This window comes from Jaculus jaculus, chromosome 5 (genome assembly GCF_020740685.1).
Source record: "Jaculus jaculus isolate mJacJac1 chromosome 5, mJacJac1.mat.Y.cur, whole genome shotgun sequence".
Classification (NCBI taxonomy): Eukaryota; Metazoa; Chordata; class Mammalia; order Rodentia; family Dipodidae; genus Jaculus; species Jaculus jaculus.
Genome location: NC_059106.1, coordinates 97,190,843 through 97,213,914, shown reverse-complemented (window position 1 = coordinate 97,213,914; position 23,072 = coordinate 97,190,843). Strand labels below are relative to the sequence as shown.

The 23,072-nt window shown below is 44.2% G+C and overlaps 1 protein-coding gene across 1 annotated transcript; it reads right to left on the bottom strand.

Moving 5' to 3' along the window:
• Positions 1–1,158: 1,158 nt before the first annotated feature.
• On the bottom strand, positions 1,159–22,496 carry LOC105944378 (sperm motility kinase Z-like). The gene is made up of 3 exons (XM_045149153.1): positions 21,097–22,496; positions 16,947–17,040; positions 1,159–1,293 (listed from the first exon to the last, which is right to left on the bottom strand). Exons 1-3 carry the CDS (start codon positions 22,494–22,496, stop codon positions 1,159–1,161), a joined length of 1,629 nt encoding a protein of 542 aa, XP_045005088.1.
• Positions 22,497–23,072: the final 576 nt, after the last annotated feature.

Here is a 23,072-nt window from a genome sequence, read left to right as displayed (position 1 = left end):
TGTACCTGGACAGCTTCTTCTAGTGGTGTTTGACCTGCCCTTTCATCATTGTTTGGGGGTGAATCTAGTTGTGATGGGTAGGGTTCCTTCATTTAAGGTGTCCTTCTTAGATGTGTTGTACAAGGCATACAACAGCAGAGTAGTACTAAAGTGCCCAGAATCCTTTTGGGCCATGCTCTCCCACACCTGGGCCTTCCCCACAAAGCTACTGGTGGTGCTTCTGTGCAGAGTGACCTATCCTCTTTGCTGTGCTCTGGGGCAACATGGCTTTCTCTAACCCACTCTTATGGCTGTGTGTTGTGGAGGTACAGGGAGGAGTAAGGGGGATCAGGAAGCTATGCTGAGAGGGCGAATCCTTTGCCTGCAGAAGAGGGAAATGGCAGAAATTGAGGGTCTGCTGGTATCTCTTGCCTCTGCCTGCTGGCAGTCCATGGGGACCTGATCGTTTGTGAAGATGGGATATACTATCAGTCCTCTGGAGGGTCAGAAGGATAGTGATCCAATCTGAGGGGGAGGGGCATGGTGTTGTCCCTGGATCCACAGGCTTAGTTAGCAGTTTGAGGTCTTCCTTTTGGCTTCCCTCAATTTGTAAGATTTTATACATGCCCAGAGTGTCATTATATTGTTGTTGTAGCAGGGTATCCTTTATATCTCATTTGTGATGCCCAATACTGGCCATGGATGCTGTGATTTTAGGGTCTGGTTCTCTTGAGATGGTGTCATCATATGCTATCTACAGTGCCCTGGCAAAGCTAAGGATGATCTATTCTTTCATTTACTGTGGGCCTCTGCTTGAGGTTGCCACTTAGGAGTTTGCTGATGAGATTCCAAAGCTTCTTTGACAAGTACTTAGGGATGTTATGCTTTCCTTTCCAGATTTTATCCATAATCTCAAATTGGTTGGCCCCTGTATATGGAATCTTCCCTGTTACTATAAAGTATAGGGTTACCCCAAGTTCCACATATTGATTTTGGAGGCATCACATGCATAGTGGATGTATACTTTGGGGGGAACTAAATTCATGAGGGCCGTAGACACAGCCAACCATCTTCCCTGACTTGAATGTGTCACTTAGACCAAAATATAAGGGCCTTTACCCTGACCCTAAAGTCAGTCATAATACTATCGGGTTTGTGACTCTTTGTGCTATGCCCCTTTCATGGCAGTAGTATCTGGCTCTTTAGTAATAGATGGAATATCTGCTTCACAACTTTTTCTGAAGGGTAGCCATAATCATTGATTTTGTCCTGTGCACTTTTGCCCCGGGCCAGCTCCCTTTCCAGGTAAACTTTCTGTTGAGTTTCAAGAACCTGGATGAGACTGGTTTTTTATTCGGGTGGTTGCCCATCCTCCTCACTTCTACCTCAGAGCTTCTGTGTGGTGAGGATGCAATGCTTTCCACAGTACTCCTACAGTCACTGATAATGGGCCAGGCTTACTTAGTCACAACTACCCTATGGCCTTCTTGATTGTACACTGAAAAATCCTCTTGACTGGACAAGCAGAGATCAGTGATGATGGGTCCTGCTGACTTCTGATGATTTGGATTCACCTTTGTAAGTAGCTGAACTATGGATGCTACCAGAAAAAATCCATAAGTACATAAAAACGAAAACTAAAAAAGTTTTAAAAAATATACTTTATTTATTTATTTTAGAGAGAGAATGAGAGACAGAGAGAGAGAGAGAGAGAGCACACCAGGGCCTCCAGCGACAGCAAATGAATTCGAGATGCATGAACCCCCTTGTGCATCTGGCTTATATGGGTTCTCCCTCTCTCTGTCATACATACACACACACACACACACACACACACACTCGCACACACCAATCAAGCAATGAATGTAGAATTAGCAGACATTCCAAAGAACAACTCCTCCTTTGCTATGCCTGCAGAAATCTGGGGCAGGCCACACTGCCTTATATCTGCTTCCTGGACTACCTCGCACTGGTTGGCTCATCATAGGCTAATTATGGCTTGGCCATAACCCACAGTAACAGAAAGGATTCTGGAAGTTTCTGGCTGAGGAGGATAAGAATGTTGACAGTTGGGCTCTTACACATGAAGGCCTGCAGGACTCTTCAGTGGCCTTGGTCTGTTTTGAAATGCATGCCTTCTGCTTGACCCACTCGATGTCGACACTCACCACACTGCTTTTCCTTTCAGCTCCAACTGCAGGTGGTCTCAAGCTGACGCCACAACTTAACTGACACTGTAGCCAGTTCTTCATTTATAAAATGTATTACTTGATTAATATCTGAAAAGCTGGAGGACTATACCTTTCCCATAAAGACCAGAAGGTTATTAGATTTTATACAGATCCTGGGAGCACACAAGGAAACTTGTTCAGTGTTGTACACACACACACACACACACACACACACACACACACACGCATGCATGCTTGTACACATGGATGCACATGCACACATGTACACACACCTAGTCAACCATCCTTCTCTAGCCAGAAAAAGGATCCTCCAAAATTGAAGATAAATTAAGAAACCGGTAGATGTGAACACTGGTGGGTGATTACCCTTCCTGAAGTCCTCTTGAGTTAAGGGTCCTTCAGGGGAAATGAAAGGATACTGGAGAATCACTCAAGATTGTAGAAGAAGCGGAGAACTACCATACAGAGAAGTGCATGGACGACTGTGAAAGCCAGGCAGGCCTAATTTTGCTTCCTCCAAGATGTAAGAGATGCTGTGTGAAAGAGCCCAACTAGCAGAGTGCTCAGACTCCGGGTATAGATGCATCACTGTGAGGACGTAGAAGTGACTGGCCTCAGGCACTGGGACATGAGGAGCTGCTACCCTTTATCTTCTAAAGACCTGGAGAGCTGATTCATTATCGAAGTCTGTGAGCACACTGGGAAGACTTTACCCTGCAGTGTATGAGGAAGCCACTGTCCCTCATCCTCTAAGGACATTGGGAGTGCCTTCTCCTCATGCTGTGGGGACATTGAAACCATCTGCACCTCAGGTCTCATCTTAAAGGGTTCCCACTTTGAGTGCAGGGGAAACCCAATCCCTTTGGTGGAGTGCCTGCCACCAGCTCTCACTGAGAGACCTGTGATATAGAGTCTGACCTTAACACTCCCAGTAGAACCTCAGAACTCCTGCCAAACACTTCATCTCCTTACTACTTGCCCAAAACTCAACATGGGACCTAGTGCACCTGGCTCCCCTGAGCACTAGCCCACTCCTCCACAGCCCCTCCCCTCTACTGGATAAAGTGCCACACCCTAAAGATATGTGCATAGGAAGTTGAGATGGCATTTTCTCTCTGTCTCTCCCTCATCTGGTCCTCTTCCTGAAGGGAGGTTTTTTATTTCTCTGTGTCTCTTTGTATTCCTCCCTGTCTCTGCCTCAGCTTCCTATCTGCTTTCTTTTTTAGGTATATGCCCCCCTCTCTCTCTCACCCTCCATCCCATTCCTCTATTTACAGGCTCACACCTGGGTGTTCCTCTGTTTAACCCAAGGCACGCTGTCCCTTCTGGGATGACAGCACTACAATCCATTATCAATTCTCCCGGCTATTCATCTCTCACCCTTGACTAACACTCCCTTTCTGAGCCATTAATAAATTCCTAATTCCCAAAAATCAGCTTCACAAAACACTAGAGTTCCTGCTCCTGCTATGCCCTATGGGCACCTGGACAGGAGAGGAAAGAGGGGCAGAGCCTAAGACTTGCAGACATCACACACTCCACTCTGAGTTCCTGCTCCATGCTGCGGGCCTCTGCCATCTTCCCTGCTGGACATGCTACATCTGGAAATAACTCCATTATGGAGGCCAGGAGCTTCCAGAAGGTTGGAGCTCAGTGTGGAGGAAGAGCAGAGCAAGATCTGAGCTGCCTTGACACTCTGTCTTAACAGCATCACCAGTCGGATGGCTGACAACATCTTCAAGTATGCTCGCACCATATCCTGTGATTAGTGGAGCCTGCTCCCCAAGGAGGCTGAGCTATGCTTCTGTAGCGAGGCCTGCTCTCTCAGAGTTCCCATCCAGTTCTGCAGTTTGAAGAAGGTCAGACACACGGCATCAGAGGGCAGACAGGCCATGCTCCTCAGCTGCTGTGCCACTTCCAGAGCCCGGCCTTGGGATGCTGACATGTCTAGTAGGTGCATAGTGGGAAAGGCATCCTTAACACTCAGCTCTAAGCTCCCTGGAACATGTATCTTCATCCTCAGGGTAGGAGCAGGAGTTCTCCGTGAACTCTCCACACCCCAGGGATGTGCCAGGCCTGTTCATTCACAGCCATACCTGGTGGCTCTGCCTGTGTCACCTGCTTTAGACGTGTATATCCACCTCCAGCAGCAAACCTCAGACAAGCAAAGGGAGAGGATAGGGGATCTAGAGATAGACATATGTTGAAACCTCTGTTCTTCTGGATGATTCCTTGAATGTCACCTAGGGCCCCATGGCCACAACAGTGAGGGTCACTGAACTGGGCTCATGCATGTCTGTGGCCCCAGGATAGGCTGGCCTCCCTGCCCTTACCAGCCCCAGAGTCTGGCTCTGCACAGTGAGAGCAGGGCTTCACAGCCCTCCCTGGGTCCTGGACTTGTGCACGGACATACAGAGGTTCAATGTAAGACTGTGCATCCAAACTCCTGACACCTTCTCAAGTCTAAACATGTGCAGAGCTGGGTCACAGTGCTCCTGCCCCTTCTAACAGCTTCTCCACACCAACCACCAGCTCTACCTCAGTCTAAGGCCTGGGCTGTAGGAATGTAGCAACTGAAGGACATAGAAGGATGACATGACCCCATCTTGCATCTGGCCACCTAGCCAATGGCCACGTAACACCCTGTGGAGTCTGAGATGCAGCAGAGGAGCCCTGTGACCCATTTGGAATCCTCGCTGCCTGTTCTGGACTCAGCACTCAGGCCCTAACTCCTGTTGCTCCCATTATTTCCACTGCTCACCAGACCCAGTTCCCCTAGATGGTCAGCATGAACTGGGGTTGGTTTCCTGTTCCTCACTCCTGTCCACATAGGAGGCTTAGTGTCTCATTTCCACATCCTCGGAAGCACAAAGAGCAAGAGACGCAACCTGTACAGAGTCCAGCCTTGGCTCTGCCTACTGGTCCAGCCTTCCTTCTTGTCTCCATGTTGGCACTGAGAGGGAAGCTTGCATTGCTCACTCCTAGGACGCTTTTCCTGTGGTGTGTGCATGACAGCCCCAGGGGGTCCTTGGACCCCACCTAAGTTATGTCAGGAGAGAGTCCAAGGCACAGTGTGCTGCAGTGTTGTGTTCAGGAGGCTGTCACTGATTCTTCCCATTCCTCTCCTCCTGTGGTTGCTCATTCTCCCCCTCATGTGGGGTTTCTCTCCATCCCATAGGGCCTTAAGAAAGTCAAAATCCCCCACCCCTTGGCATCTGAATGGAAGCCTCGTCAATGGCCCTATGAGACTCAAAAAGAGGACAGGGCTGGATCCATTCTCCCAGCCTGGTGGACTACATGCAGGCCCTCCCTGCGGTTAACCCTGTCAGATGTCACCCTCAAGAGAAAGAAGAAATAGGGATGTGGTTGACTGGCTTGATGCTGGACTTATAGAGGGACAGAGCTAGGTACTAGGACAGAGACAGATACTGGGAGGGAGAAAAACGGTTTGGAGTCCACAGAGAGGCTTCCATAGCAGGAGTGCGTCCCATAGCAGGGCGACTCCACTTAGTGAAGACTGTCCTTCCCAAAGTGGCACTGGGCTCTATTGGAGAAATGAGGAAATGTGTTTCCAAGGACAATGACAGACCCTCTGTATGTACTGTCCCACCTCTACCACATGCTTAGGGTGGTGGCCCCTAGGCTGTCATGGCATGGAGGCATGAGTTTGAGCATCATTTCTGTGTGGAAGGTGCTTTCAGCCGAGGAGGCCTGGCTGGTCCCTTCCAAACACAGGGATATAGATGAGAATCCTATCCTTAGGGTCCCAGGTGTTTCCAGGCCTGGGTGCATAGTGACACCCAGGTGTATTCCTACAGATAATACATAGTGAGAATCCAAGTCTAGAGTAGCAACTATGGGAAGAGAAACTCAGGGTGGCTTGCGTTCCAGGGGCCAGAGATCAAGTCCCTCGGGGGAGATCCATGCAGGGCCCTGGCCCTCCAGCGTTCTTGGAATGCATCAGAGTTCCACAGTACCAGAGTCCATGGCACAATGGGACTATGTAAATTTCTGGTGATAATAGGGAAACTGAGGCCTGGTAGAGTGTGGAGCTCCCGCATGCTAAGAAGTCAGGTGACGCTGCAGGATGAGGTCACTGGAAGGATATGCCTCTTGAATACTGGAAAGAGCTCACCAGCAAGTTGGATTGTTAGTCCATGTGGAGTTGCTCATGGGAGCTGGCCAAGGGCAGGTTGGTGGGGCCAGAATTAAAGTGGCCTGGGAAGTTATGCAGTCCTGAGCTAGCTATAGCCAGCACACATGGTGCCTCTGGTCAGGGTGAGGAAGAGGTTATTGCACTACTGTCTCTCTCTGCAGATCAAGAATGTAGAGGGTGGTCACAGACAGAACAGCACAGCCATAGTCTAGATAGCCCCATGCCTGCATTTACAGCTACTCTTTGAGCTGCATACTCTTGGCAGCACTGGTGGTGCCCCAAGAGGGCAGCATACCTCTCAGTTCCATAAATTACCTCTCCATAGGCCTACTTGGGGAAGAGCTTCACTCATAGGAGTTTGTGGTCTGGGCCACAAAGTAGCTCCATCTGCACCTGCTGGCTTTGCCAAGGACCCCATTCAAGTGCAGAATCCCCAATTACTGCCTTCCCCTTTTCTTCCAGGCATACTCACCCTCTCTTCCTGCCATCTTTCTCCATCTCTGCAGGAAGGTGGGAACTATCTCATTTAGAGGTGAGGGTGGTCCTGCTCTTTCTTGGACTCCCAGGAGACAGAAGTGAATGCTGGCATCCAGTATTCTGGAGAGTTAAGAGGCACTGTTGGCCCTGATGCAGCTTGCCTCCCATCATATCTGGGAGAGAAGGTGTCCTAGTGGGGCTCAGCAAGGCCAGCACAGGCACAGCTCCAGATCTGGCTTCCCATGGTCTCTGCACCTACAAGGCATTGCCAAACTATGCTCTGCAATTAATTCCTTGTCTGAATCTCACTGGAGGTTGGTAGATTTCTTTCCTCAAGAGAACCCTGGCCCTAAGGCTTCAGGGTGTCCCTCCTGAAAGCCATCTCCACCTGGCTGGGACTGTCAGGCCGGTGTATCTCCCCTGCATCCCACCAGGTGGACCCTTGGGCAGGTGGTAGTCCTAGGATGGGGTGGGCTTATTTACATGTGGAGCCTTCAGGGCTCCTTCCTTTAGAGCTCACAAAGGGGCCTGCTGTCTGCTCACACCCCTAATCTCCAGGACTCAGTGGTCCCTATGAACCACATTGCATAGCCCTGTGCCCAACGCTCTGCCCTTTGCTGTGAGGACGACACTTGTTCTCTGTCCACCTTTTACACTAGATTTGTCGGGGCAGGACCCCACCTGGTGTTTGGGTGGTGCACCTCCTCCTCCTCCCAGCCCTCCCCTTTCTGTGTGCCTGAAAGCACACACCAGACATTGTTGGCTTGACCAGGATGGTGGCTGGAGGAACTCTGGTGACATAAGCGAGCTACTGAGCATTACCAACAGCCTGTATTGTTTTGGAACATTAGGAGCCCCCTTGTCTAATCATTTCTTAGGAGATATTGCACCTCTGGTACTGGAATTATCCTGTCAAAACCTATGGCTTCTGGGAGTAGCCTTATCCACCAAGCATGGTACTTCTCCCCAAACTCTCTTTTGTGAAATTATATATTTTAATTAGCTAAGACACCGGTTTCCATATGGCTTATATAGGAATAATGTTTTCACTTATTCTACCATTCTACTGAAAGGCCCAAGAATTCAGAAGCTCAGAAATACTATCACGCTCCAAAGGGAGCTTAAGCGGGCCACCTGCATACCTCAAACTCCAGGTTTTACTCTCTGTCAGAAGCAAGTAAAGAATCCCTCTTCTCATTGTATCAGAGCCCACTCCTAATATAAAACTAGGTAAAAGGGCATGAGATAGCCCTCAAGGATGGAAAATGAGTAATGAAGTGAACCACTTATTTGGTTTCTGTAAATAGCCTGCACCATAAGCCTTAATAGCCCACACTGTAAGCCTTAGTAGCCTACACTGTAAGCCTTAGTAACTCGCACCATAGGCTGTAGCAGCCTGCCTCAGACCACCAAGGTCATAGGAGGCTGATACCATACTCTGTTACCCCCACCTAAGGAATTGCACAAGTGCTGACCTCCAAGGTCACAGGAGACTGATACCACACTCTGCTACTCCCACCCAAGGACCTGCGCAAACGCTGACCACCAAGGTCATAAACTAATTGGCTTAGAAACTATGGGGTGGCACCAACTGACTGGCTAACACCCTGCGGGGCTCCTAATATTAGAAAATGATTGGTCTAAGGCACAGGCTTTGTTAGAAACCCTATAAAAACTACCCCATTCCTGCATTCGGGGCTCTGCAGTCCTCTACCCCTGTGCGGTGTACGACTGTGGGCCCCAGCGCGCTTGGAATAAAATCCTCTTGCAGTTTGCATCAAGACCGCTTCTCGTGAGTGAGTGATTTGGGGTGTCGCCTTATCCGGGCAGAGCGTGGGGACCCCCCGGGGTTTTTTTTTTCCCACACTACTTACACGTATACTCCCCATCACACACCTCTACCTCCTGGGTACGTTTCTAGCTTCCTGTTCTCTGTTGGCTCTTTTTCCAAGTTATAAATGAATCTAAAAATTCAAAGCTATGAATTCAATATGGGAAAAAAACATGTGGCCTTTGTCTTTCTGAGCCTGGAAAATATATAACCATTTTCCTGCAGATTTTATAATTTCAGTTTTCTTTATAGCTGAGTAATACTCCCGTGTGTACATCCACTTCATCATTATCTATTCATCAGCTGATGAACATCTTGGCTGATTTCATTTCCTAGCTACTGTGAATAGCACAGCAATAAGCATGGCTAAATAACTATCTCTATTGTAGTTTAGAGTCCTTAGGATATATGCCCAGGAGTGGTATAGGTAGGTCATATGGTAGATCTATTTTTAGCCATGTGAGAAACCTTCATATATTTGATTCTTTGTTGTTGTTGTTATTAGTTTGTGGTTTTAATTAACTCATACACAAATATTTGTCTTCTGGCTTGTTAAAGCCATAAGTCAGCCAATACTTGCCCTCTCATGTCTGTCAGAGTGGCTGGCCATAAAGACTCCATCCCCACACTCATCAGAAGGTGCTTTTAATGAAGGCAACTAATTTTGCCACTTTCATCCACTTTACTGGATTTTAGAACAGCTCACTTAACCTTCTTTCTCGTAAGCTCATTTTTCTTAGGACTTTGTCTCCCATATTTTAGTGCCGCCACGAAGTCTCCTCACAAGATGAAAGGTGGAGTCCTTTTGAATATCAGAGTCAGACAAAGTACGCCCATCTTCCTGTTGCTTACCAGCAACGATCACCCTTTGCTGATCAAGAGAAATTCCCTTCTTATCCTGGATCTGGCCTTTATATTTTCTATAGTATCCAAGGGGTCAACCTTGAGTGTTATTCTTATACCTATAGATACCAGTGTTCTCAGCACCATTTGTTGAAGATGCTTTCTTTTTTTTTAATGACTATTTTTGACATTTTGGTCAAAAATCAGATGGTCATAGTTGCATGGGTTTCTTTCTTTTCTTTTCTTTCTTTCTTTTTTTTTTTAGGTAGGTGTTGGGTGTGAGGCCTAGTGGAACTTCCTGAGCCTAACTGCCTCCTCAGAGCTATGACTCAGCAGGAGGCCAAATGGCCTCTGGCCTGCTACTTCCACACAGGAAATTAGAATTCCTGCCTGTGGGCACTTAGAACTCAGCAGGGGGCCAAATGGCCTCTGGCCTGCTATTTCCATACAGGAAGTTAGAGTGTCCCCCCCATCATGCGTGCTTAACAACCAATCATCTCAGAGGTCTCGTATGCTATTGGCCCTTACATCTCACCCCACCCTAAAGTCTCCGCCCTCGTTCTCAACATTATATAAACACCTGCCTGTAACAATAAAGTGAGTTCCTGCTTGGAAAGGACTGCCGACTCAGTGTGGCTTTTCTCTGGTGGCCAGGAGAGGTTTCTGGGTCATCTGAGGCTCATCATCCCCTCAATCCCTAGGAAGGAACCAGCAGACCTGGTTCTTCCCTCAGTGTGGGAAGGAGCCCAACAGGTAGGTTCTCACTCTAGCTGAGGCTGACCTAGAATTCACTATGTAGTCTCAGGGTGGCCTTAAACTCAAGACAGTTCTCTTACCTCTGCCTCCCAAATTCTGGGATTAAAGGCCTACACCATCATGCCCTGCTCATTGCATGGGTTTCTATTTGGACTTTCTATTGTGTTCCATTGCTCTGCGTGTCAGTTTTATGTCAGTACCATGTGGGCTTAAAGAAATTTTTTTTATCTATGAGGAGAGACAGATATTGAGAGAGAGAGAGAATGGATGCCAGGGCCTCTTGCCACAGCAAATGAAATCAAGATCCACACACCACTTTTTATTTAAATATTTTTATTTATTTATTTGAGAGAGAGAGAAAGAGATTGAGAGAGAGAAAGAAAATATGTGCACTACAGCCTATAGTCACTGTAAATGAACCCCAGATTCATGTACCACCTTGTATATCTGGTATGTGGGTCCTGTGAAACTGAACCTAGGTCCTTTTGCTTTGCAGGCAAGCACCTTAGCCACTAAGCCATCTCTCCAGCCCACGCACAATTTTTGGGGGCATCTGACTTCATGTGAGTATTGTGAATGTAGGCCAGTATGCTTTGCAAGCAAGAGCCTTGGACCATTCAGCCATCTGCCCAGCCCCCATACTGTCTTTAATCATAGGGCTTTCTACAGTAATGCCTGTTGCTTTATTTTTTTTTTGGCTTTGATTATCTTAGGTGTTTTGTGAGCCCAAATGAAGTTTAGAAATTTTTTTTGTGTTTCATCAAAGAATGGCACTGGAAATTTGATTGATATTGCATTAATATCCTAGAGTGCCTATGGTAAGACAGTTATTCCTCATAATACTGATTGTTCCAATCCACCAGCATGCTATTTCTCTTGTTTCCTGGCATCTTCTTCAATTTTTCTCTTGAAGGTCTTAAAGTTTTCAGTGTAGAGGTATTTCATGTCATTAGTTAGGTTTTTTCCAAGCTTGTTTTGAGGCATTTGTGAATAGGATTTGTTTTATCTTATTTTCTTCTTAGAATCTTTGTTATTGGAATACAGAAAGGCTACTGATTGCCCTCCATTAATTTACATTCTGCCATTTTGTTGAAACTGTAAGCTCTAACACTCTTGGTGGGGACTTTAGGATCCCTTATGTAAAATAATGTCCTTTGCAAATAAGGATACATTTGTTATTGTTCTATAAGACTTGCAGTACTATATTAAGAGTAAAGAAGGTGGACATCTTTATCTTATTTCTGACTTTAGTGGAAATATTTGAGATTCCCCCATATAATGTAGGCTCTTTGTCACCTATAGCTGGTATCATGTTAATATATGTTCCTTCTATTCTCAATTTCTTTAGAACTATTATCACAAAGGGATTTTGGATAGTGTGGCATACCTTTTCTGCATCTATTGAGATTATGATGTTATTTTGTGCCTTGGGTCCATTTATATAGTAAATTACTTTTTTTGTTGTTGTTGTTTTTGAGGCAGGGCCTCACTCTGGCCCAGGCTGACCTGGAATTCACTATGTAGTCTCAAGATGATGGCCTCAAACTCTAGGTAGTCCTCCTACCTATGCCTCCCAAGTGCTGGGATTAAAGGCGTGTGCCACCATGCTCAGCTCTGTAAATTACACTTACTGATTTGTACATGGTGAGCCATCCTTGCATCTCTGGAATTAACCCCACTTGATCAAGAAGAATGATCTTTTTGATATGTCCCCATATTCTTTTTGCAGGCATTTTGTTGAGAATTATTACATGTATGCTAATGAGGGAGATTGGTATATAATATTTTTTCTTTTTGTTGGGTCTTTATGTGGTTTGGATGTGGGGCTATATTGGCTTCAACAGAAGTTTGGCACTATTATTTCCTTTCCCATTTCATGGAATAGTTTGGGAAATATTGGTGTTAGTTCTTCTCTGAAGGTCTGATAAAATTCGCTAGTGAATCCATCTGAGCCTGGGCCTTTTTCACTTGGGAGGTTCTGACAGCTACTTTGATCTCATTGATTGTTATAGGTCTGTGTCAGGGTTTATCTTACATTGGTTTCTTTTTTGTTAGTCATATGCAGCTAGAAATTCACCCATCTCTTTTTGATTTTCTAACTTAATGGAGCATATGTTTTTCAGGTATTCTTTATGATTTTCTGAATTTCACTGGTAGCTGTTGTGATGAATCCATTTTCATTTCTAATTTTATTAATTTGGGTCTTATTTCTCTCTTTTTGGTTGCTTTCACTAAGAGTTGATCTCTTTTATCTGTTTAAGGAATTTATTCTTTATTGACTTTTTGTATTTTTTCTTTTTGGGGTTTTATTTTACTAAATTCCTAATCTTAGTCATTTCTTGATGTCAACTGATTTTTCAAAGGCCAGTACCTACAGAAATAGCTGGATGTGGCTATGTGCATCTATAACCCTAGTCCCACAGGGAGCAGAGAACTGAGAATTGCTGTAGCTTGTGAAAAGTCCCCAAGATTCAGGATCATTACAAGACTCTGGCTCAAAAAAGAGCAGGTAGAAGATTGATAGAGTGCAACACTTGATACTCTGGACCCCGAGACACAAGCACACCACACCTGGAACATGGGATACTGCATGTGCACACACGATCATATACCACACACTCACATCACAACCCCCCCCACACGTCCCACCCCCACAAAAAATGGAGAGGACATAGGCAGGAAATGGCAGAATATGTCCTAGGAGACAATCCAAACTGAGTATGTGTGTGTGTGTGTTTGCATCTCCAGTAGAATGAAACACAGTTTTGGAAGATATATTATTTCAAAAAGACCAAAATGGAGGGAAAATCTCATGTTATTACATCTGTTCCATCTTTCTCCATTTGCTTGGAGCAGCAGTGGAGGCCCTCCCTCACATGATTAGGATCATTCTTATGAGAACAGCAGTTCCTCCTCTCCTTACCCAACTAGCTGCATGTCATCCCACCCCAGCTCCACATGGTCTCTGCCCATGCTGGAGTGCACAAGTGGCACAGGGACTAAAGAGTGGACTCTAGAGAAGCAGCGGTCATGAGTCATTGCACGTGCTGGTGAAGACATTCATTATGCAGCTGCAACTGTCACCCCAATATTCACCCGTGCTCCCACGAGTAGCCTCAGTAAACTCACTGGCATACCACATTAGACCTAAGTGGAATCGTTTCTTGTAGCCTTCCCTCTGACTCAGATGAGCATGCATACACTGTCCAACAAAGTCTGGCAACAACTTCAGACTTACCCTTATGGAAAATTAATTTCAAATATTATCATCCATTAGTGTTTTGGTTTTGAAACAGGATCTTTCTATGTAGCTCAAGTTGGCCATGAACTTGTAGCAATCCTTCATCTTCTGCCTCCTGAGTACTAGGAATACAGGCTGTGCCACCATACCCAGAAAATAGCATTATCTTTAAACTAAATGCAAAATAAAATATTGATAAATTTCTTTTAATCATGAAATAATGAATATTCCATCAAATTCCCTTTCTACTTTATTTTCATTCTCATTTAAGTTCTTCTTTCTCCTGTCACTCTTTTTAGATTACATATTTTTTTGTTTGATCTTGCAACAACGCTCCTGTCTCAGACTCCGGGGATTACAGCATGCACTATCATGCCTCACTTTCCTCTGAAAATGTTTTAATGTAGGTGTTCTTCATGACAAATGGAGCATGTCAGTGTGTTTATTGTTCCCATGGCGTGGACACAGCTTTTCCCCAGCCTTAACACCACTGCCTTGTAGCTGTATGTTCCCACGTGCTTTCTCACTTCAGGAATGTTACCATATTCATTTTACTATCACCAGCATGCATACTGTCTGCCACACATGAGCTGGATATTTGTTGATGAGTAAATAGGTTAATATTTCTTAGCTATAGAGTGTTTGCGTTCGGTGCCTGATGTGCATGCTCTCCCACTTGGGTGTGAGGGGGCGGGTAGGACTCCGAGGAACATTTGCATGGACACAGGTGGTTAATTGGCCAGAGGAAGGCCAAGCCTGAGCCTGGACTTACTTTGACAACTTAATTTTCTCATTGATTCGAATGTAACCTTCATGAGGATAAGGACTGTTGTTATTTGTTTCAGTGACTTCCAGGGTACCTAACAAGGAAGAACTGCTCAAATATATGAAGATGGTCCTGTAAGACTATAGCGGAACTCAGAAATTCCTATTGCCTATGAGATTGTGTCTGTCACATGTTGAAGGTCCTCACCTGCGTGTGGCAAAGCTGGTATAAACAAAGCTGCACTGCATGCTTGTAAACTCATCAGATCTGCTTCACAGAGGTAATGATAAGGTTTTCCATGTGATGTTGCAGTATATTATGCTTTAAAACCCCATGCTCTGTAAAACAATGCCAATGATATAGGATTTGGGGGTTCAGGGAGGGTCTGTGGATGCTAATTTTGGGCTCCGGTCTATTTTAAGGAAGAACTGATAAAACAGACCCTCAGAAGGATAAAATACCATGTTTAGGAGAAAATAATGAAATATGAGATTAAAAATAAGACTCAAGGCAGAAAGAAATTTCTCTTCTTGCTTGGCTGGGAGGTGGAGAAAATCTCCATCTCAGAGAGAGAGCTATGGGTATAAAGGCTCCAGAGGAAGCACTTAGTCCCAAACGTGAAGGCAAAAGCACAAGACTCAAATGATCCCTTCACATCAAAACCAGAAAGGATTAAGAATCAGAAAAGGACTCAAGAAATCAGAGATCATACATGAAACAGAGCAAGGAAATACCAAACTGGGGAATAGGAAATTCAGACATCCGGAGACAGGGTATCCAAGAGAGTAAAACATTTATAACACACGTGGCAGATGTAGAGCGTAGAGGAAAATCATATATGTAATGAAGTGAAAAGGCATCTGCAAAGAAAATACATGTAAGAGGCAACTAAATAAAAATAGCCAGGCAAGTAACATAAGCTCTCCCTTATCCAGTCCAGGGGAAGGACTTAGACACTGGTATTCTGCACACAACACCACTGGTCAGTCAGCTCACCAAAATGGAAGAGAAAGCTCATATGCATGATGACCCCACTTTTTGACCCAGGTGCGTTAGGGAGATTTCTGATTGGCTCATGGACTCAGGGGATTGACCCAAAGGGCCAGTACCCTCTGCTACAATGAAGAGAAAGTGAGGGCGTTATGGAGAAATTTTTCATATTATCTTGAGTGAGACTTGATCAGATGCAGAGTTCTAATTTTTCCAGGATGAACAGAGTATCCACTCCTTATTCCTTCTTTGGGCTTTTGCCCCTAACTGCCTGAAAAATGCTTTCTACTGCTTCTCCTTCATTCTTCCCTACTGAGAAGAAACTCTTAACTGCTGTTAGGGAAGATGATGAGATCCCAGGGTGTAGAGGTTAGGGTCTCTCCTAGAGGAAAGATGTTTAGAAGCCCAAGAGAGAAACTTGTGATTAAGTCTGATATCTCATCACCATCTGTATGGAAGTCTGCAAATGAACTTTAGCACAACATAGTGCAGGGGGACCAAGGCTATATTAATGGTAATAGAATTCTATACAACTCCATAATGGTTGGAGGAAGTGAGCAGCACAAGATCCTCACCTGAGGTACAGTCGTTCCCTCCCATTTGCCCTTCCTCAATGTCAGAGTTTTCCTGAGGATTTCTAACTTCTCACAGCTGATGTCTTATTTATAAGATGACTGAGTGCTATAAAAATAATAATTAAAGCCAGGCATGGTGGCACACACGTTTAATCCCAGCACTCTGGAGGCAGATGTAGGAGGATCACTGAGAGTTCAATGCCACCCTGAGACTACATAGTGAATTCCAGATCAGCCTGAGCTGGAGTTTGACCCTGTCTCTAAAAGCCAAAAAATAATGATAATAATAATAATTATTATTATTTTATTCTAAAACTGACAAATAATGAGTTTAAAAACTACAGAATTTATTTGGCCTTTATAGTGGTCTATATGGCTAAGAGTGATGTATATTGTCTAAACTACAGCTATAGTAACATTCACTTAGTACTCATATAAATTAAATATCAATTACATCCTTTGTCACCTGCCACTTGTTATGTTGTCTGCATTTATATTTCATGTACTTTGTGTATATAACTAAAATTATGTCTATTAAATACTCAAAACTACATGGATAAACATTAAAATATTACTAAATTGGTAAAGTTGGGCTTACAACATATTTAAAATAATTCATTTCTAAGCTTTTGGCTTAATGTTTGTTCATGCTTACTACAATAATTTTAAAGTTGTCATCTAAATATATCTTAAGACTTAAATCTTTAACAAATTAATTTGCATTCATTTTATCTATATTTATAATTGTTATAACTGAGACTCAGAGCCATTTGAACAGAGGAGAGGAAGATTTATTTGCTCTAGCAGGATGACATATGGATCCCTTCATAATGCTGCCATCCCTGAACTTAGTTAGGTATGTGGAATATTTTATATTCTTTATCTGTAGTGGAAGCAATAAAGCAGGAAATACTGAAGCACATGCATGGTGTTAAGGGAGCACTTGCACATTTTTACCATAAAGGGTCATAAATTTCTTATAACTCTTGTTCCAGAAAACTCAAGTGTATCAGAACACAGGTGGGTGAGGGTTTATCTGTATTTCCTGGCTTCTTTCTGTGAGTCATTCCAGTTGTTGGGGAGTGTGCAAACTGGTACAGTTTCTGTTTTTATAATAATAGTTATTCTCTACTATATTACCTCCTCTTCATCTTCATAATCCCTTATGACTCTTCCAATGGGACCCTTCTGATACTGGTGGATGACATGTAATCTTACTGTGTTGATTCGGTTCCTGATGCAGTGAATCAGGATATTAATCAGGCAAGGACAAACAGCAGAGCTAAGATGCCTATAACCAATGGCCCAGTTAGGGCTATTGGTCAAGGGTACCAAGAGCTCCAAGTATTTTGCCAGCGGGACATTCCAGCCCTCTTCTGCATCTTAATCCTTTCCAAAAGTTGTCTGGGACTTTCTCTTATTACCCCTGACTGATTTGAATAAAAGCAAAATTCCTCTCCCAAGCACACATTGATAACCCCTTTTCTGCGGAAAAGTGCCTAGTTCCTCCTGCAGCTCCTGAAGTATACTGTGTATGATGTGGCTTTTGGTTTGTGGCATTTGTTCTTTCTCTGTGTGTGTGTTTGGTTCTCTAAAAGCACGCCAGCTCCTTCTGCCATTATTGAACTTATCCTAGATCTGTAAATGTCAATAAATATCTCTTCATCCATAACTATGCCTGGTTTGGACATTAATCTGCAAACCTGAAGCTGTCTAAAACAGATATTCGTACAGAATTGGTGTGAGATGAATCTGACCATATGGATTTTGGTCTTTTGGAACTTTTGTTTTGTAGGAATGGGCATGGATTTGGTACTTACTGCTGAAGACACCGTCACAATGATAAGCCAAGATTATGAACTGAATCTTCATTCTGGTGAGAGTTTCAGAATTCTAAGTACAGCAAGAATTGTATTTGGTGGCCATGCTTATGAGCTTGGAGGAATGGCTTATAAACTTTTAGAAACTTTCTACTGGGAGAGAAAGAATTCAGAGGAGTTTGCTGTAACTGGGCTACTGGCATAAAGGTGGGCTGTGTTCTGTTGCCGAGGTCCAGAGAGTTTGATTAAGGTTAAATTTGGACTGATGTGCTTGACTAAAGATATTGGACTGAGAGACTTAAGATTCTAAGCTGGAAAACCTCAAGCAAGTTAAAATTACAAGCATTGAGACTGGTTTTTATGTTGCTGAGGCTACTAATTTCAACACATTTGCAATCTTAGGGAAGATGGTCCAATTGCTTTACATTACAAAAATGCAGAGGATGCCTGAGGAAAGACTGATAGAAATGAAAATTCTTTTAGAAGTAATTGACTGGAGAAGAAACTGTATTTGTAATCATGATACATTTCCTCCCTGAATTTTAAGAGTACAGTTGTATCCTGTACCCCTGGTATGGGTTGTGGAAGCATGAAAAATGTGTGAGTGGTTATGAATTGCACATGGTTCCAGGAGCAAATGCTGAGATGTAGCATGAGGCAGGGTATGATGACCTTGACAGGCTGGAAAAGCCTTTGGAAGATGGGCCATCGGTTGCATGCAGAACAAAAGATGCTTGAATATACCAGGAATGTACAAGGGCTACCATAGAGGTTGTCAGCCTGAGGTGGAAGTTTTCCCTGGCTACTCTTCCCAGCTGGAAGGGCAGAATTGGAAAATTCAGAGACTGTCAGTCACTGGTTGTCATATCAGGCTTGAACTACAGAAGTTTGATGTTTGCTTGATAGTTGTTGAGTTTACGTTGTTCTAGTCTCTCATTGCTGTGCCTTATAGCAGTTGAAAAAGTTTACTCTATGCATATGTTGAACTATGTTAATAAAGACTGGTGACTTTTGAAACTGGATGGAATACAATTTATAATGTGAGATAGTTTTGAATTTATTGGGGTTCAGTGGTAGAATGGTAGTTTAAATGGATGTCCACCAATACATCCTGTTTTATTAAAACTTCTTAGATTTACAGCTACCTAGGTGGAGGGGGTGTCACTGGACAGATTAGGTTCCAGCTCTAAGGGGTGGTGGTGGATTTGAAATTCCAATGTAAACATATGCAAAATGCTTAGTTCCACCTAGAATCCCAGAAGTGTGCTGTGTGGTATGCCTTTTGGCTTGTCATTTTTTATTTCTCTCTGCATGTGTGTTTGGTCCTGCAAGAGCATGCCTGTTTCTTCTGGCATTTTGGAACTTCCCCTGGATCTGTAAGCTTCCATGAATATCCCATCCTCCATAACTGTGCCTGGTTTGGAGGTTCATTTCAGGGAACCTGAAGCTGTTTACAACACATATACAACTAGGTTGTGTGTTTTGTGTGCACAGAGAGGGATGGAGAATCTGGAGCTTCATCTTCAGTCAGACTCCCACTTGGCCATCAGCCTCACAGTGAGTTAAGAGATGTTAACTTAGGGCCAAACCTATAAACCTGGTTCTGGGTCTCTAATTCAGAGTGGTGAGAGGCTGCTTAGGTGAAATGACCTCAGCAGAACCACATATTGGATCCCACTCAGTCTCTGGAGCCTCAGGGCCATGGAGCCATCACTTTCATTCCCAAATCCACACTCATTCACTCACAGTTTAAGTCCCTATTTAGTCCCACTAATAATTCTGTCCTAGCTACTTCACTAACACTGGAACAATTTGGTCCTGAATGGAAGGAGGGACATCTCCTTGGAACCACATCAAAGTTTGGAAGTCTCCCTAAAGGAATCAGCCTGTGCTGCTTCCTTCCTGACCACTTCCTAGGGGATTTCCTACCTAGTCTCCACTGTAATTCCTCATCCTCACTCTACCTTTAAGGTTCTCTGGTCTAGGACTACACAATTACTCCATATGGCCTCCTGGAAGGAGAACTTGGAATTGCATCTGGGGTGCACACTTTTTGGTTCCAGAGGCCACAATGAGCTGCAGAATCTGGGAATAGCAACTCTTGCCACCCAACGAGGGATCCAGTGGTCTGATCTCTCTGGAGCCTCCAGAAATGTTGTGGGAATTCCTGTACTAATTGAGACTCCAAACCATTCAAACAGAGCAGAGGCAGGTTTACACACTCTAGCAGACTGGCACCCTGGTCACTCCATAATGGTGTCAGCCCTGAGCTTAGGCATGTGGAGTCTTTTATATTGCTTACCTATAGTGGAAGCAAGCAGGAAATGAAAAAGCGTATACATGGCATTAAGCAAGCACCTGAGTAGTTTTATCATAAAGGGTCATACATAAATTTCTTGTAACTCGTGTTACAGTAAATTCGGTAACTCAAGGGAACTCAAGGTCATTCTGGGTTGTTGGGCCTATTCCAATCCAGTGCAGTTTTCCTTTAATGTGGTTGTTTTCTACTATATGAATACAGTAGGTGTGGGCAGTACTCAAATCACCTCTCTGACCTTCCATTAAATCATGCTTTACCTGTGGTGTGTTCACTTCACATTTACCCAACCACCACTGGCTGGTGGACAATAAACTGCTGCTGAAATGGAGCTTGCTCAGTCCAATTCTGTGTGAGCATGTAAAAGAGACACTTTTCATCTTTCATCTTTCATAAACTTCAACTTTATTATGAGACACATAAAAATGCCATATTAGTCTACCCCTCTATCCCAATAAACAAGAGACTTGGTCTGAGGAAGTGTCTTCATGGATGAAGGAAAGCTTCTTTTAGGTATACATTTGAATCCTGCCTTCTGCAAGGACTCCCTCCTCTCTGGCGTTCCATATTTTCATCCTCCCTGTTGGCTGGATACAAGTCTGCGGCAGGTCAATACAGTTCCACATCCTCTGTGCAACCACTTAAATTGTAAGCAGACATGAAAGGGACACTCAGATACATGAAATTCATGGAGCATTATTCTTGATTGTGATATGATTCTGTTAAAAGCTGGTCTCCACGTTGAGTCCTCCTATCGCAAATATTCTTTTTTGTCACCTTCTTTCCACTACCATCTCTTGATTCCCACCCATCTTCTCTCCTCCCCAGAAGAGCATGCTACTCCCTCCTCAGCCTCTGGTAAATAGACACCTTTATGTCCCAGTGTACCTCACGAATGCACAATTGTGACCTGTCTATGAAAAAGGACATCAGTAAAAGTACAGACAAAAGCACATGCAGAAACATACCTAGAAAGCTTCTTCTAGTGGTGTTTGACCTGCCACCCTTTCCTCATTGTTTGGGGGTGATTTTACTTAAAAAGGGATGGGGTTTCTTCTTTGATGGTGTCCTTCTTAGCATTTTTTTACATGGCACACAACAGCAGAGTTTCACTAAAGTGCTCCAAATCCTTTTGGGCCATGTCTTGCCATACCCGGGCCTGCCCTCTGACGTTGCAGATGACACTGGCAGTGCTTCTGTGCAGAGAGGACCGTCTTCCTTGACTATTCTCTGGGGCATTTTAACTTCCTCTTGGTCATCTTTATGACTATGGGCAATGAGGGTGCAGGGAGCAGTCAGAAGTTTCTGGAGGGCTGTGTTGAGGGAGATATTACTTTGCTTACAGCAGAGGGAAACTGAAGGCATTGGGGTGGTTCTGACAGTCCTCATCCTTGCCTCCTGGCCATAATTTGAAGATGAGCTCTCAAGGTCAGGCATACTACCAGTCCACTTGAAGCTCAGAGGGAAGGTGGCAGGATATGAGGGGGATGGGCATGGTGTCACTCCCGGATCCACAGGCTCAGTTATGATTGAGATATTTTCCCTCTGGCTTGCTTGTAATTGGAAGATTTTATACATGGCAAGAGTTTCATTATATTTTTGATGTAGCAGGGCATCCTTTACATCTTCTGTTTGAATACCAATGCTGGCCAAAGCTGCCATAATTTTAGGGTCTGGAACTTGGGAGATGGTGTCATTAGAGTGGCTTCTTGTAGAGTCCTGGTTAAGCCAAGGGTGACCCATTATGATTTTCACTGTGGGCCTCTGGTTGGGGCTGGCAGTGAGTATTTTGCTGATGAGACTCCTTAGCCCTTCTGACAAGTGGAAAGGGATGTTATAAGTGCCTCTTAGAACATTGTACACAAGCTTCAAAGGATTGTTTGTTTGAAATGGCATGGTCCCTGTTACTGTAAAGTACAAGGTAACTCCCAATCTCCACACATCAACTTTAGAGGCATCACATGACCCTTTAAAGTATACTTCGGGAGGATTATATTCATGAAGGCCACCAACACATTCAAGCATCTCCCCTGGATTGAATGTCATGCTCATGCCAAAGTCTATGAGCTTTACCCTGCCGTTGAAAGTTACCATGATGTTATCTGGTTTTATGTCGCCATGTGCTATACCCAGCTCATGGCAGTAGCACAGCGCACTAAGTAACTGGCAGAATATATCCCTGGCAGTATGCTCCTTCAGGCAGCCATATTCATTAATATTCTGATACAGAGTTCGGCCTTGAATTAGCTCCATGGCCAGGTAAACGTTCTGATCCGTTTCTATAACCTGGATGAGAGTGATGATATTTGGGTGGCTGGTCCTCTTCATTACTTCCACCTCAGATCTGATCTGCTGGTGAGACTGCTTCTCTTTCTTCAGGACTTTAACAGCAACTGGGATGCCTGTTACCTTGTGGTAAGCCAGGTTGACTTGGGCATAACCACCCTTACCTATGGCCTCCTTGATTGTATACTGGGCCAAGAAGTCCTCTTCACTGGACAAACATGGCCCAGTGATTGGCAGTTCTATACTCTGATGACTCCAACTCACCATCTTTGGCCTCAAGCTACAGGAAAAAAGAAAGAGTAAATGAAGGGAATGAAGGGTTAATAGCCTTCCCTGAAAACTAGAGGGAACTAAAGAGTTAATAAGTATCCCAAAAACTAGCATGCAATGAAGAAGCCTCATAGGCATGTGTCCTTGACAGGCTCATTGACTCCTTATTGATAAACTTCTATTAGCTCAGAAAGCCTTTAGGAAAGAGATACTGTTTGGTAGGATATCCTCCCTAGACAATTTTGCTGAAAAAGCTTATTCTGAACAAAGACACAACTAAGAACAGTTCCTTATCTTCTTCATTGGACCCGCAGCTAGTCCAGTCTGCTTTTTTAAGATTCTCCTTATAAGCTTGCACCTTAGCCTGGCTTAGTGCTTCACCTTTCAACCTGAGGAAAGGTTTCTGACCCCTTGCTGTTTCTTTCAGTCTAGCTGGGCTTGTAGCTCTTCTTCTCCATATAGGTATCTACCTTTTCTCTCTTTAATAAAAGTTAAAATCACTTCACTATAAAGCTTCTAGGTTTTTTTCCTCACCAGTTTAAAACACAACTAAAATCTTGAAAGAGATGTCTT

Excerpts from the sequence above, each read along its gene's own strand:
- LOC105944378 (XM_045149153.1), bottom strand. The coding sequence starts at position 22,496 with ATGGTGAGTTGGAGTCATCAGAGTATAGAACTGCCAATCACTGGGCCA. Across the intron at positions 17,041-21,096 it reads ACGTCAGAGGGCAGGCCCGG|GAACCGAATCAACACAGTAA; the intron begins GTATGGCAAGAC and ends TCACTGCATCAG. Across the intron at positions 1,294-16,946 it reads ATTATGAAGATGAAGAGGAG|AAAGTTTACCTGGAAAGGGA; the intron begins GTAATATAGTAG and ends GAAACTCAACAG.